Source organism: Leptinotarsa decemlineata, unplaced genomic scaffold (genome assembly GCF_025532065.1).
Source record: "Leptinotarsa decemlineata unplaced genomic scaffold, Ldec_3_MD MMD2_tig00026328_RagTag_RagTag, whole genome shotgun sequence".
Taxonomy (NCBI): Eukaryota; Metazoa; Arthropoda; class Insecta; order Coleoptera; family Chrysomelidae; genus Leptinotarsa; species Leptinotarsa decemlineata.
Genome location: NW_027412688.1, coordinates 24,971,050 through 24,987,506, shown reverse-complemented (window position 1 = coordinate 24,987,506; position 16,457 = coordinate 24,971,050). Strand labels below are relative to the sequence as shown.

The following is a 16,457-nucleotide window of genomic DNA, read 5'->3' as shown; positions in this document are numbered from 1 at the left end:
AAAAGAAGGTTGTTCATGATGAAATAAAATACAATACATATGAAATACTAAACACTTTTTCGAAAAATCACAAATTAGGTGGTTCGGTGAAGGGTCTATTCGACTCTCCACCGCAACCCGCAAGGGTTTATTGTGGTTCACACCTATTTACAGTCGACCAGTTTTTTAACGAAGCCCATCAGTTTGAATGGTGAGTGGTTTTTCAGGTCAGATGGTATGAGTACGGCTTTGCCAAACTTTGAAAACTGATTCGTTTCCCAGCGGGGTAGTATGTGCTCTGCTGTTCCATCATTTTCCAAACAGAGGCGACACACACTGTCTTCCGAAATTCGAGTCTCTACATATGATGATTCAAATGACAGTGACCTATGAGAAGGCCTCATAGAGATGGTAGTTCATCCCTACTATAGCCAACAACTGTTTGGTATAAAGCTTCGAAGGGTAAATAAAAGCCTTGGAGTGAGCCAATCCTGGAAGATTCTGCCAGAAGTCCATAACTCTTCTTTCGATCCAGGTGTTCAATGTTTGTTTGGCAGAGCCAAAAGCGATGCCAATAACAGGTTTTGGTCCTATGAAGCTGCTTGCAGCACCCTCCTTTGCAAGGGAGTCAGCAGCCTCATTGCTTTCCAGGCCAAATCAACTGAGTACTAGGTGTTGATGATGTTTTACTGACCAGTCTCGAAATTAATGAATATTCACCAGATGATGATTAGGTTCAATGTTCAATTAGAAGTTGAGGTGTGTCTAAGAATAAAGCAGAATTGCTTGGTTTCAGGCCGGAAGTAAAATATTCATGGAATCTGGCACATCTATTCACCATCACAGATGAAAAGCTCAGTTTCTCAGAATGATAAAAGAGTTGATTCAATTTCATGATACTGGTAGTTTAATGCACGAATTTATACGTAAATCAAAAACCTGTTGCACATTCAGTATTTCAGTTGTCCAACTTTTCTTTGATGTTCCCGTTTATCAAAGTTGCTTGTGATGTTTAGGTCTGCAATCAGATAGTTGATACTCTTTTGGGTAATACTTAGGGCGGAGCTCAATATGTGTGAGCAATATTCCATAAACGTTCTAATTTGTTCATTATAGAGTATTAAAGCTTGCTGAGATGTATAGAACTTTCCAATTTGAAATGATGTTCCAGTTTATGAGAGACTATCGTTTGGTCTTTCATTGAAGGGATTGTACCAATTGGTATCCAATTTGAACAATATCCAACAATATCAAATAGAAAAACGGTACTCTTCCCTACGCGCATTTCATCAACCAAGTTTTTGTCTTCAGGAAGTGAAATTCACTGAACCTTCTGAAGTCGCCAACTCGATTGTTGAAAATACATTGACTGTACTTCATCTCCTGAAGACGCCAACTTTGTTAGTGGAACGCGTAACGAGAAGAGTGTGGCTTGGGGACAGTACTTGTTCAGGATGAATTGATTGATGTAGCCATCACTACGTGGTAGGAAAGCATCATGAAAAATGAGAAATGAAACTTTCCATGTTTTTTACCACTTTTATTAGTAACTATTGTTATAGACCGGGAGCCCGTGACAGAAATTTTGACCCCATTTTTTACCGTCTGCCTTTTTTGGAGGACATATTTACAGCCACAAGCAACAGTATTATGCGTTGAACGAATTTTTTACCATGTTACACATGCTCGAACATTAACTCTAGATTTCATAAAAAAAGAGCTTCTTTGACCAACATTTTACCGTCTGCCATTCATGCGAGCGGAAGGCTAGGTTACGCAACCCACAAAAAAAATTGGCAGACGGTTACATGGTGTTCTGGCTGAAGCATACAATTTTAAATTGACCAAAAAAAATGGTTAACTAAATCAATTTTATACCGTCTGTCAAGCACAGCGTAGACTAACAGTAGCATGAAATGAACGAATTTTCACAAGGCAGACGATTTGCCGGTGTATTGATAATTTATAGGCATTAGTTAGTTAACAATTTTTTTACAGTGTCTCTGAACCATTTTTTACCGTCTGCCTCTTGAATGTGATAAAGTTCCATAATTAAAATGTCCTGCGACAACTGTTGGCAGACAAATTGGCAATGTTTTAAGTACAGGCAGACGCGAATGAACTTGCAAAAAAAATTTATAACTTTTACCAATATTTTACCGTCTGCCATTGTTTCCTTGCAGTATATATGATTATTGAGTAAACTAATTGTCAATTGGCAGACGAATTAACCGTGTTTATACAACTGATTTTTTTTTAATTTTCAAAAAAAAACCTAATAACTTTAACCAACGTTTTACCGTCTGCCATTGTTCTCTTGCAATATATATTATTGAATAGACGAACTGTCAATTGGCAGACGAATAGACCGTGTTTAGATGAGAGTGGTAGACAATTTTTTATGATACAAGTGTCAATGTTACTTCATAAGAACAAATTCAGTAGGATCTTCAACAAAAAATAACGTAGCAATCTAATAATCAATTTTAGTGATACAGTTCAAAGGGTGTGAAAAAAATGCAAAATTATTTGAACGATACGTGAACATATGCTACTACAGTTATTTATTTTCGATTAATTACGTAAGTTACTATTTTCGATATATTCATGCTGGATTTTCATTTCATTGAGTTCTCATAATTTCTTAAATACTGACGTACCTGCAGATGTTAATCTAATTTTCTTGAATGTTTTCAGGCGTATCAGGTCCTTCGAACCAGTTAAATGTATACTGTCCATTATCATTGTGACACCAGCTATAATTTAATGTGTCTAATTGAGATGGATTTTTTTCAAAAGAATAGGTCTATATGTTTGATATATATGCTGTTAAAAAAAACTAATCAATACAGTTTATTGTATGATTCTAACTATAAAAGGGTTTTACAAAAACCTCGACACGTGTTTCGCTATACAATAGCTTCCTCAAGCATAAACTGTTTATGCTAGCTAATCAATACAGTTTACTGTATCATACAATAAACTGTATTGATTCGTTTTTAATATGGATTTTCAAGTATCGGCCAGTTCTATTCAAATATATGCTGTTCTTCAAATTTGTTGCTGTAACTTTCTGGCACATGGTGGTAGATTGGATACGTCAAACGATGAAACTTGTTTCTTGAAAGACTCCATATCATCTATCACTATGCAATGTCTTTCAAATATCCGAACTCTCGCTTCAGTCTTGAGACTTTGGATAATTTATTTTTGGTTGTTCCATACATACTGCACACACATTCTTCGATTATTTATTGGTGCAGTGTCGGCAACCAAAGAAGGATTCGCCAAGTCTGCAAATGCTTTTTCAAACTTTTCGTTGCCGATTAAAATCGACAAAGGTTTTTTTACCTTTTTTAATAAAAAGCTGGTGTAAAATAACAGCCGGTTAAGGCATGCAGGTAAACCAGCGCAAAGCTGAAAGCCAAGAGCACGGCCGATTTATGTGGCATTTATGAATCTGTAATTGTTTCCAAAACCAAATTGTGAAATAACATTGACACTTGTGTCATCACAAATTGTCAGTCTCATCTAAACACGGTCAATTCTTCTGCCAATTGACAGTTTGTCTACTTAATAATTATATATTGCAAGGAAACAACGACAGACGGTAAAACATTGGTCAAAGTTTGTTGGGTTTTTTCTGCAAATTAAAAAATAATTTTCACTTGTATCAACGGACGATCTTTTTGAAAACATACTTCCCAAACTGAGTTTTGAAATTCCCTTTTTAAAGAAATACGTTGACGATGTCATTTGTGCAATAACTTATGACAAATCTAATGAAATTCTTGATGTTGTCAATAGATATGATAAAAATGTACAGTTCACTATCGAAATAGAAAATAATCAAGACCCTTCCTTTCCTTGATACAAGAGTTATCCGTAAAACTGATAATTCCTTGATTACTGATTGGTATGTCAAACCTACTAATTCAGGAAGATATATTAATTACTATTCTTTTCATAAAAAATCAGTTTAGATCAATTTATTACCCTGTTTGAAAGAAAGAATAGAAAAATTAGTACACCCTTCCCTCAAGCAAAAAAATCTCAGCCTTCTTAGAGACATATTGATCGAAAATTCTTATCCCAGAAAACTTCTCAATAAAATAATTATCAATACTGGCAATAATACAAATTCCAATATAATCAATAGAAATGTATGTAATGATAGTTTACCTATCAATTTTTCTAATAAATCTATACTTAACCTTGGAAATATCTTCAAATATCATAAAACTATTTCATAATGAACAAAATATCAAAATATGTCAAAAAAATATTGAAACTATAAAGAATTTGAATACTAAATTGAAAGATAAAACAGATACCACCAAAAAGTCAAATGTGATTTATAACATTCCTTGTAACAACTGTAACTTGGATTATATTGGAACATCTAGAATTGTTAGTGATAGAATAACTTCACATAAAAGTGATATAAAGCCTAATAAAAAATCATGCGCATTAGCACAACATTCTATAGAAACAGGACATAAACCAAAATACTCTAATATAAAAGTTTTACATACAGAAAAAAATATTTCTAAACGCCTTTTTCTTGAAATGGTTGAAATTAATAAGTCTTCTGTTTATATGAATAAGAAAACTGACATTGATAATCTCAGCAATATATACAGTAACTTACTGGAACTACATCAAAAACATGATAATAATGAAAATTGTATCAATCAATAACTCTTTCTTAAAGTCAAAGATTATGAAATCATCATACCCATTGAAAAATTACATTTATGTGAAGGTATGACTTTTGTCAAACTAAAATAATCTTATACATGTTCAACCTTCTCCGTCAGTTTTTATGTTGAATTTATTGTTTTCAACTCATTTTTACTGTAAGTATGAATTGTAATGTTATTCGATAGCAAAAAAACCAACAACTCAATAAATTATAGGCCGTGAAGAAGCTTCTCATTAGAAGCGAAAGCTTGGCAAAGTAGAACAGATATTTGATTTTTGATTTTTTGACTGAGAGACCCCGGACCCCGTTAATCCATTTTGCTATAAATATATATATATATATATATATATATATATATATATATATATATATATATATATATATATATATATATATATATATATAAAAATGTTAATTAACTAATGCCTATAAATTATCAATACACCGGCAAATCGTCTGCCTTGTGAAAATTCGTTCATTTCATGCTACTGTTAGTCTACGCTGTGCTTAGCAGATGGTAAAAAAATCGATTTTAAATAACCATTTTTTTTTAATAAAAATACATGCTTTAGCCAGAACACCATGTAACCGTCTGCCAATTATTATTTTTGTGGGTTGCGTAACCTAGCTTTCCGGTCGCATGAATGGCAGACGCTAAAATGGCGGTCAAAGAACTAGAGTTGATGTTGAAACATGTGTAACATGGAGAAAAAAATCGTTCAACGCATAATATTGTTTCTTGTGGCTGTAAATATGTCCTCTGGAAAAGGCAGACGGTAAAACATGGGGTCAACATTTCTGTCATGGGCTCCCGGTCTATTACTGCAGTTTTGTCCTACATGGCCATTCTCAAACTGGCTGTTCAAAAACTAAGGTGAATGCTCAAATTTCGCGAGCTACGTACATTCGATTGGATTTTTTTTTATTTTCATGTTGGTATTCTCTCCTCGAACATATGCTCACGCTTTCAGATATTAAGCATGTTAAGTTTGTTGGTGAGAGGCATACAAGTTAGATGTGTTTTGCGTGTTCATGCAGTCGCAAGAGCACCAATGCCACATAGTCATACGGTCAATAAGGTGTGTTATCTTGGAAGTTATGCGCCGTTTGCGAAAAGCAATACGAAGAAAACTTCCGTTATGTTGAAAAAACAATTTATGTCTCAGCCACCGTATTCACCAGATTTGTATCCCTACAACTTTTTCCCATTCCCAAGATTGAAGAGACTCATGAAAGGACGGCTTTTTGCGATGACTGATGGGGTAAAAACCGAATCGCTATGATAGCTCAAGGACATACCAAAAAGTGAATATCAGAACTGCTTTGAGGATTTTTAAAAACGCTGGGAAGTACTTCAAATGGGACATAATAGAATTTGATGATCAAATAAATATTCTTTGGGAAAATTAAAATTCACCATATTTTTTGAACAGCGTAGTACACTTTATTACAATCAAGTGAACATATAATAGATAATTATTTACCATTACGAGATAGTGGAATAATGGATACTGAGAGGCTTAAATGGAACTGACGTTATCGAGTTGGAAATACCTCATGGGAAAATCAATACCAATGATAATCACTAATTGTATTTCATGAACTCCGGAATGAAAGCAAACGAATGATTACCATATCGTTCAAACTTTTATAAAACTAGATAAAAAATGTGATCTTTCGATTTGTCTTTGGTCGATTTCAAAACTTACATTGTAATAACCCTCTTCAACTAGTTCGTATCCGATGTTGATGAGTCCATCGTTGCTCAATTTGGATGTGTTTTTTCGGAGCAGAGATTTTGTAATGGTTTGATGACAGTCATAAATCAGTGTTATCGAGTCTCCTTTGATGCTGAACGCCAGACGATGCCATCTGAAAATATATTGTGTTTGAATGTATGCAATTAAGATTGTTTGATTGATAATTACAGTCCTAGGCGTTATTATTACAATAATTAAGACGATTATTTCATTTCAATCGATATTTTTTAAAAGTATATGTTGGATTACTGATGCAAGGCGATCCAAAGGTTACAGAAAAAATTGATTTCCTTGAGTTACTAATAATTTTCAAGGGAAAACCTGAATTGAGTTGGTTGTTATTTATAAACTGACACTATTTTATATGGAAATACCTCTCTCTCTTTTCTTCTCTGGAAAATATAAAAACCAAAGCTTCCGTGTATGACAAATTGAACATTCAAGTTATAATTCTTGGCTGTCCTTTCATTGCACCTTTCATTGTGCCTTCAATTCATGTATAGTAGAATTTAATTTTCCCAAGGTTTGGAAAAAGCATATGTATTATCGCTACCGATGGTCTCCAACGCAATAGATTTCAGTCAATTGAGAAGAATAATTATCCTACCAACGCTTTCCAAAGTTTTGGAAGAAATACTAGAAGAATAAATTCGACCACTATGTATCTAGTCGGGAATAAGTTGATACCTGCATATCAATCTGGTTTCAGATTGTTTATTTAATAGATGAAACAAAGTTATTATGTTGATACTGCTTGATTACACATTAAATCGACACATTAAATCACGAAATGTTGACATTTTTTCATCACATCAGTTTCAGCAGAAATATAATAGTTTTTCTGAAATCATATTTACCAGATCGTGAGCCACAAGTTAAAATTTTCAATCCATTAATATCTAATAGCAGCTGGTTAACGAAAAAACAGAAATAGTCAAGGCAAAAAATATAAAGTCCACAGCGTAATCACCAGAAACATGTTTTCTGAACCTATTGAGCAAGGTAATACTGCATCTGAAGCTCTTTTCCAAGTAAGCTATAGAATACCACGAAAGTGCAAACCTTTTTTAGATGGAAAATACACCAAGGAAATCTTCGAAGTTGTCTCGTGTGATGCGCCGTATAGAAAAGATAAGTAAAAAAATAAAAGAACAACTACAAAAATATATCGTCCGCTCTGTTACTTTTTCGCTACAACTTGAAGATTCAACAAATATCACCGATACTGCACAATTACTTATTTTTATTCAAATGGTTTTTGAAGATTTTTCGACGGAAGGAAAATTGCTATGATTTCCTTAAAATGAAGAAGTCGTGGCCTTGATAATGGACTACAAAGCATATATCAGGCAGATTAGACTTCCTTTTTATCAGTGACAACTGCAATAATAAATATTCATGATGGTTTCATTGCTCTTCATCACAAAGACGGATAATTTTCAGATTTCATTAGCTACCACTGCATAATTCATAAACAAGTATGTACTGGCTAGTATTCGTAAGAGACCTGAACACAATACATGTGATGGATATTTATTTCAAGATTGTAAATTCCATTAAAGGAAAATTTCTCCAAAGGCGGTTCTTTAAACAGCAATTAGATGAGAAGGAACCAGATTTTGCGTCACACACTGACGTTAGGTGGTTGAGTCGAAGCAAGATTTTGCAAAAATTTCTAGATCTATTGGACGAAATGATGGAATTTTTCGAAGGGGGAAGTGATGACTATTAGTAATTGCGTGATTTGGACTGACAATGTCATTCATTCATTCATTTTACTGGAAAACTGGGAACATTAAATCTGGAACTACAAGGAAAAAATGAAACATAATCAGAAATTATGAGTTCTATTGCAGCATTTCAAGATCAAACAACGTCCATACTACCGAAAAGAAACAAATCAATAATTCGTAAACATCAAGGATCCTGAATATTACTGGAGTTTCAGCCTAACACCAAACCATCATTTTTAACACCTCGACACGTGTTTCGATCACCAAGTGATGACGGTTTGGTGTTTGAGATAAAATTGTACTAATATTCATTACTACATTAAAGGTTCCAAATAGTGTATCATAAGTATCAATGATCATATGGAAAACAAACTACCTACAAGTTCATTCCTCGAGAGAAATAAAGGCAGTGGTATCAGACTCAAAAAAATTGCAATTCATCAGTTACCCATTCCATTATTCAATGTGATATCTATGAAATGGCCATAGAATCTGCAGATTTATTTCAAATGGACCATATGATATTTCAAAACGAAATTATTACTCTGCGCTGCGACATATTTCTAGAAGCAAGGTAATCCTGTGGTCTAGATTTCTGGGTATTGGTTCCAACGAGAAATATCCAAATTAGAGAAAATGTGTTGAACAACTGCATTTGTGTTGTGGTTCAATATATTTATATGAGTCAGTATTTTCCTACTTATAACAAACAAAAAATAAATAACGTTCGCTCTTGACAGACGCTCATACATTGGATTCTTCTAGGTTGGCAGTTTTCAAACCCAAACCTGATTTTGCTAATCTAGCGGAAGATACTCAGACTTAATACTCACGCTAATATTAATAAGTTGCTAATAATAATTTTCAGTTTTATGTTTTTCCTATTGACAACATGAAAAATACTACTGAACTATTTTGTTTCATTCAGGATTTCAAGAAGTATGTAATTGGTGGGTCCCACAAGGTTTCGTCAGTGATCTTGGATCTAATCAAGTCGGCTATCCCTGTCCTAGTTATACGGTAGGGTGTACCACAAGGAAGCATCTTAGTTCCTCTATTATACTCCCTGTACACATCAAACTTTCACACTCATATTTCCTAGTGTGATTATCATTTGCATGCTGATGAAACGCAAACTTCAGACATTCAGACTTTCAGACATTCAACGATAAAATCAACCGTGATTTATCAACTGTAGCCATATTGTCTGAAAAACATTACCTCAAAATTAATAATTCAATCGATTAAGAATTCCAGTCAATAATCAAGAATTAGTTTTGAGTGATCCTGTGAGAAACATAGATTTATGTTTACATGCCAAGCACCAATTCAGTAAACATGTTACTGCGAAACTCAAAATAGCAATAGCATATGCTACTATGAAACTGTTATATTCACATAGAGCAGATATGAGCAACATAACCAAAAAAATATCAAGTAATTCACTTAAATTATCGCATTTCAACCACTGTGATACAGTTTATGGCTCCTTCCCTCGAAAAACTGGCGTTTATCGTATTCAGAAAGTACATGTTATGAAAGAAACTGAAAGGAACTGACAGAAATGAGTTGGCTGGCATTTACAATCGCCACAGGTTACATTTCGATTGCCCTTTTCATGAAATCCCCAGAATATTCATTCAAAAAAATCACATTCAGAACTGATGTTTATAATTTGAATCTGAGGAGGACAAATATGATTAATATCCCTCCAAACAAAAAGGAAATTTTCAAGCCTTGCTTCTCCTATCAAATTGCGTCCGTATGTAATTCACTGAATATACCAAATTTCGCTTTATGTCTTAAAAAAATAAGAGAAAAGTGCTACTCTCACACAGTAACGTCGCTTGAGAAAATGTTCTTCGTATATTTTCACTAATGTTTGATTCTATTATCTATTATAAAATTATGTGGAACTATCAAAGGAGGGAAGGGAGTGACATAATCAGAATAGCAATAGAGTAGAAAGTAAAGGTAAGAAAGCATAGTAGTTACTTTCAGATACAAACTGGAAAAAAATCCCTTCCAAAAATCCCTTCACATGTACATGGAATCACACGAATGAAAAAATACTTTCGAAACAACTCTTTTCATATGAACTTCGAATTATACAAAAATCACCTTTTTCTATATAGTTTGTACTCCAAATACCCGCTATGGAAAATAATCATATATATCATAGAAACGCTACACAATATAATATAGAGTGCATTTTTTGAATTGAAATTTTTGAAATGAAATTGACAGATGAAACTTTCAAGATAGCGACTGGGCGCCATCTGGGAAAAACATTAAATGGAAAGGGGGGTCTTGCGACACATCATTTTGAAGCTCCGGACGAATACTTCACAACCCTTGAAAATGAAGTCAATATCTTCAACTACTACAAAATTTGCGGAACTTTTTAACTATATAATATGAGGAAATAAGTTTGAGGTCATTTCAGAAGATGCTTGAAATGGTTGTCTTGAACTTCTTGAAATATAAACAGCCTATCCGATATTTCACGCCGAACATTTTCGAACAGAGGAACGTCAATATATTTACAATATTTATTATTCTCTGCCGTATATCCAATATGGAAGCAGGTTCGGTTTCGTACACCTTTCGCTTCAATTAGCCCTATAAAAAAATCTAAAGGTGTCAAATCTGGCGAGCGAGCTGGCCATTCTGTAGGACGTCGACGGCCAATCAGTTAATTGGTGTACTATTTTAATTGTGTATAGATGATACCTATTCCTCTTCAAAAGTCTCCACACAGTAGAAAGAGACACCTCACTAACATTCGCGACGGAATAAGTAGACTGTTCAGGATTTACTATCATCTCACCAATTATTTGCACTTGCTGTTCTTCCGGAATGGACGGATGACCTGATGGCTTTTTGTTATGTACACTACCGGTAATTGTGAATTTGGATACAAGTTCCCTCAAATATTTTCTACAGATAAGACAATTCGGAAAACGTACATTGAAAATCCTTTCGGTCTCGTGAAAGTTACGCATCGCACCGTAAATAAAAATCTCTTCAATTTTTTTTCCAATGACGAGAATTAACCATTTTAAAGATTGTTGACGTGGTATCTTTGTACTAGTAAAACTGAATGAGAATATTCTAACTGAACAATGACGTTCATTGTCGTACTGACATTTTTTGTCGTTTTTATAAACAAAAAATAACTTAACAAACCTTATCGGGTTGTTGGAATTGCCATATGGCAGATAAAAAAGAATATTTCTAGAAATATCGATATTAATATATTTGTCTTCAGGAAATTATTAAATATTCCGCCATTTTGTAGTAGATGAAGATATTGACTTTTCTAGGGTTGTGAAATATTCGTCAGGAGCTTCAAAATGATGTGTCACAAGACCCCCCTTTTGATTCAATTTTTTTCCCAGATGGCGCCCAGTTGCCATCTTGAAAGTTTCTTCTGTCAATTTCACTTCAAAATAAAGTATTCATGCATAATGTCATTATGCTTGATTTCAATTTTTTGAGTTGACCCATTCAAAAAATTAAAGGGGGGATATTAAAGAAATGCACTGTATGAACAAGTTACGATGTGGAATTTCACTTCGATGGAACACTATCACCCTCAATGGCGGACTTCAAAGTTTCGAAATTAGGTACTTGTCTTCTTACCCCATCTATTACCCTGTCTTATTACATTTCTAGATAATATAACATAATGAAACACTTATTTCATTCATAACATTACGGCTTCATTTCACGAATGTGAAAGTAGTTATTTCGAAAGGGCAGCTTGTATCTGAAAGTAACTTTTTTGCATGACCATACTTTCCGTATGTGTGTGTATGTGGATATTTATGTTTCAGGTTGATATTTAACGATTGCAGTGTTATTCCTGTGGGCAACATGGTGATTGGTAATATGGCTACACGTTGCCGTCTCCATATACTGTATCCTTCATCTCTATAGCTAGGGGTGGGTATTTTTCAATTTTTCTCGAATTTGAAATGGTAACTTTTTATGGAAGGGTGAACCGTAACGCATAACGGCGCCAGTATTACTGGATTCCCTTTATCCTAACACACAGCGTTAGCCATATCTCGGACAAACGATTCTCTCGCCTCTCTCCGCATGTTCAGTGTGCGGTCGATATATACTATTGACAGTGAGCATATAACGTAAAAATATCATCTTTTTTTTCCGTGTGTGTATGAGATAGGTGATTTTCTGTTTTTTGAGTGTGTATGTGGTATCCGGTCTGTTGTGTGATATTGCTCTGTCTTTGTGGAATGTTGTGTCCAAGTCATAATTCCATTTCTTTGTTGCTGTGGATGATATTTGTGATCAGTATGTTTCTATATTTTTTTTACCGTAGTGTGTGCTGATCAGGCCCTATCCCCCGAAGCCCCTATAAATTCGGGAGGGCGCGCCCGCATTATCAACTAATGACCACTCCCCACACTGTGGGGTAAGTGATCATTGGGTCCGAGAATCATGTGCCCTGAGCGGGCGCAGTGAGCCAAGAATGACAGCCTTCTGCATCTGTGCGGCTAAGATTTCTGCCTTAGTGCGGCAAGCCGGTACGATTTTAAGATTCGAGAGTAGAGAGGATATCATTCCACCAAGGGCTCCAATAATCAGAACAACCATCTTGACAGAGTGATCTGGATAGAGTCTGCGGAGTTCGAAGAGAAAATCTCGATATTCAATCCGGTCGAGAAGGTCTACATCAGGCGTATTATCTTCTATGAGCCTGAGGGTGGGGAACGAATAGTTCCAATAAATTCGGCACTTCTCGTTTCCCACAATAATTTCAATATCCCCTGGAGCGTAGGGCAACACCGGTGTCTCGTCAATACCGTGAGAGTGCCGTAGATGGTAATATAGAACTCTTAGGGCCGCGTTATGTCGATGGATATAGGCCGAGACCGCATATGCTGGACATGCTGATAGCAAATGCATTAGGGTCTCAGGTGCCTCGCGGCAGGCCCTGCACCTTGTGTCGAGAACCTCTATACCCATCACGCGACTGCGGTAGACTAAGGTGTTGAAGACACCATCCTGGCAATGATGAACCCCTAAGTTTCCAACTTCAGCCCACTCGACCTGAGAAAAGCGAACATCAGGCGCTTTGATAAGCCAAGGTCTATGATTGTCATTATTATTGTCATAACTCGTTCTGTATCGCCCCCAATTGACTTATCGGGCTTTTGCTATTTTTAATTCATAACTTTTAGCTCTTTTACTGGACCCGTTTTTGAAAGAAACAGGTTGTCACTCAATCCTAATGAAAATTCCTGAATGAATTAGTGAAGTTCCAATATATTTCATTACCCAAGTTTTATTTCGTACTAACTTTGAAATTATATACCCATTTTGAATAGCCACCAACAATGTTCATTTGCAAATTAAACCCTTGTCATCCTGTATTATTCCAGCGTGCACCTGCTTCGTCTTATTCCGAATTTTAATCAAGTTGTTAATCAGGCTTAGAAGTTGGAAAAGTTATATGAATAAACTACCGTCATGCTAAACAATGGAATACGCAAATAACGGACTATCACAATCACCCTTTTATCATATTTGCTCTGGAAATTGAGTAGGTAATTAATTCCCTCGCATTCGTTAGTCATTCGCTGAGTCGAGGGCTCTGAAATGATCGATTCACCTGTGTAGGATATGTCTAATTATCTACAACAATAGTCCATTAAATCATCATCATTATATGTTCACCGTACGGGGGAGGGTTAGAGAATATGTCTCCCAAGCAACCGAATACCATCGTCATGTACTGAGTTTTCCAATTAAATATTTCAATGACTTTCATTCATAATAATCTGGTATACAAGATACAGGGAGATGACTGCCCGTCAGCTGTAGGTAGGTACGTCTAAAGTTGGTGGGTCTATTTATCCTTTAAATCTAACCGGTGAGACTTCAATGAGGCTCTCATCTATTCAAACTCAGCCAAATGAATCCAGCTTGTTAGCTGTCCGTGGCGGGGCTTTCAGGGGGAAAGGAACGTCATCGTATTTGATACTTTAGCTGTTGTTTCCTCATTGCTGTTCTCTCGAAGAGCATGGCTGTAGATTTAGCACCACTTTTATACATAGAAACAATATTTTTTTGATAGATCAACTTCAGGTCTTTATTGAGTTTTTGGCAACCATCAGGTATGGAGGATTTATCGAGTTCCATGTTTATTTACGATATATATATATATATATATATATATATATATATATATATATATATATCTATATCTTCCATAAATGACTATTATTCGGTCAAAGACCTGACTGAGATGTAGATACTATTTGAAAGTCATCAAGAAAATTCGTGTTGCTTTCCTATCTGACGAAGATAGTCGTAGATTGACCATCGATCAGATGAAGTGCATTATTCTTTACAGGGAAACTCCAGCCCTATTAACAGAGCACATACACACTATCACAAACTAATTTCTATTCAACACTCAGCAACTAACGCCCAATTTATCTCCACTATTTGAATTCCTTGTTTAACCACTCGATTAGCTTTCTAAACTCAACTGCCCTCTCTGGACGAGAAGCCGGCCTTTTATATCGGTAAAAGTCCATCGTAGAATTCTGTAGTCTGTTCGGTACTCACTTAGACTTTTCGCGCCGGTTTCAGACTGCATTCTTTGAATTTGAGGCTCGGGAGGTAGGTCTTCTGTCACGCATTTCAGGTAGATGCTCTCCCATGACTACATGGTAACTAACTGCACTTACCAGCCAAGAGACGTTCTTCGGATGTTGTAATTTGTAACCATCCAGACCAGAATGTGCCATTCTGTAATCCTTCTGGATTATCCTCATCGGCATCCACAACGATATACTATTAGTTTAGTCATTCTTGAAGTTGTTGTTTCAGTCATGCAGAGCTTCTTTGCCTCTGGTTTGGGTGAATCATCGCTTGAGTATATACGTTCACTGACCTGCTCAGGGGAAATTTTTTTCTCCTCCTGATGCAGATTCAACTAGCTTCCTGGATTTATTATTGCTCTTGGTCTGATGTTATAGAGAGAATAGTTGGGGTCATTCAGTCGACTTCTATCTTCTTTGTTGTCTTAGGGTCGAATTTTTTGACTACTATATGGTCCATGAAGGGTTCCAAGGGTATCGAGGAAAATAGGTCAATCACGACGAAGCCCCCTATTACTGCGGCAAGGCTTTCTACGCCCGTATCTCGGATATTTTAACTTTAGCACAGAGTGGGGTGACACCCCACTCGGCATTCTGATGCCCCCCGTAGACCCTCTGTTAGCCGTGTACTGAAGTATAATCACATTTGGTATGCTCTGATCGATCCAATGAACAATAATTGAGTTTTTCGAATACCTCTGCTTTAGTATGCCATAATTTCTTTTATGTAGATGCACAAGCACTGTGGAAACATCCTTACAAACGGTTCGAAAATGGTGTCTATGTGAAAGTTGTGATATACAAAGGATAAAAATGTATGTAGATTATAGTCATTTGGATCAACCGCCTTGGAATGTTTATTCCACAAAAGAGTCATTCTCTAAATGGAATTTCGTTGTATTTTGTTGAGTTCTCCTCACATAATATACCGTTCTGCAGGATAAGTCAATTGAACCCCACCGTGGAAGTATCTTCAGTCAAGAGAAAATTACTCAATAATTCTTACAAGTTAGACACTATCAAATTTGCAAGTGTTATTTGGGTTTTCAGCCAAGCGTATGTCTTCTATTCGACTGATTTCTATAAGACCATCTTCTGCGAGGTTATTTGCATAAATGTCTATCGAATATAATCAAATGTCCACCGTGGTACTAGCCGAGGAAGTAGGTATTTGAAGTAGGAAGACATTTGTCACATCCTACTGTGTAGGAACGTTGGTAGAGGTGAATTTTGTGTGCTGTACTTGGTTGATTGGAAGATTTAGTTCATTCATAGAAGCTGAGTATGATTTTTTTATTGAAGAAAAGAGAATTGAAACTTTCTATGTTTTTTACCACTTTTATTTGTAACTAACGTTACTGCAGTTTCGTCCTATAAAGACATTTTCAAACTTATACATTAAACAACATACATTAAGCATTAATGTATAAGTTTGAAAATGTTTTTATAAGACGGAACTGCAGTAACGTGATTTACAAATAAAAGTGGTAGAAAAGAGAGTTGAAACTTTTTTTTTTCCATTATGATTTCCTACCACGTGGTAACGGCTATATACATCAATTTATTGATTTTCTATTCTTTTTGATTGCTAAAACTTCCACTCTTTTTTGAGAATCTTTCAATTTCTGTGAAATCAAAATCG

General features: G+C 35.3%; 1 protein-coding gene across 2 annotated transcripts in view; it reads right to left on the bottom strand.

Moving 5' to 3' along the window:
- Positions 1-16,457, bottom strand: part of LOC111502276 (uncharacterized) — an 89,785-nt gene that overhangs the window by 51,441 nt on the left and 21,887 nt on the right. For both annotated transcript variants that reach the window (XM_074182411.1, XM_023156305.2), the window contains exon 5: positions 6,394-6,556. In XM_074182411.1, the coding sequence (XP_074038512.1) occupies positions 6,394-6,556 (163 nt within the window). The remainder of the gene's footprint in view (positions 1-6,393; positions 6,557-16,457) is intronic.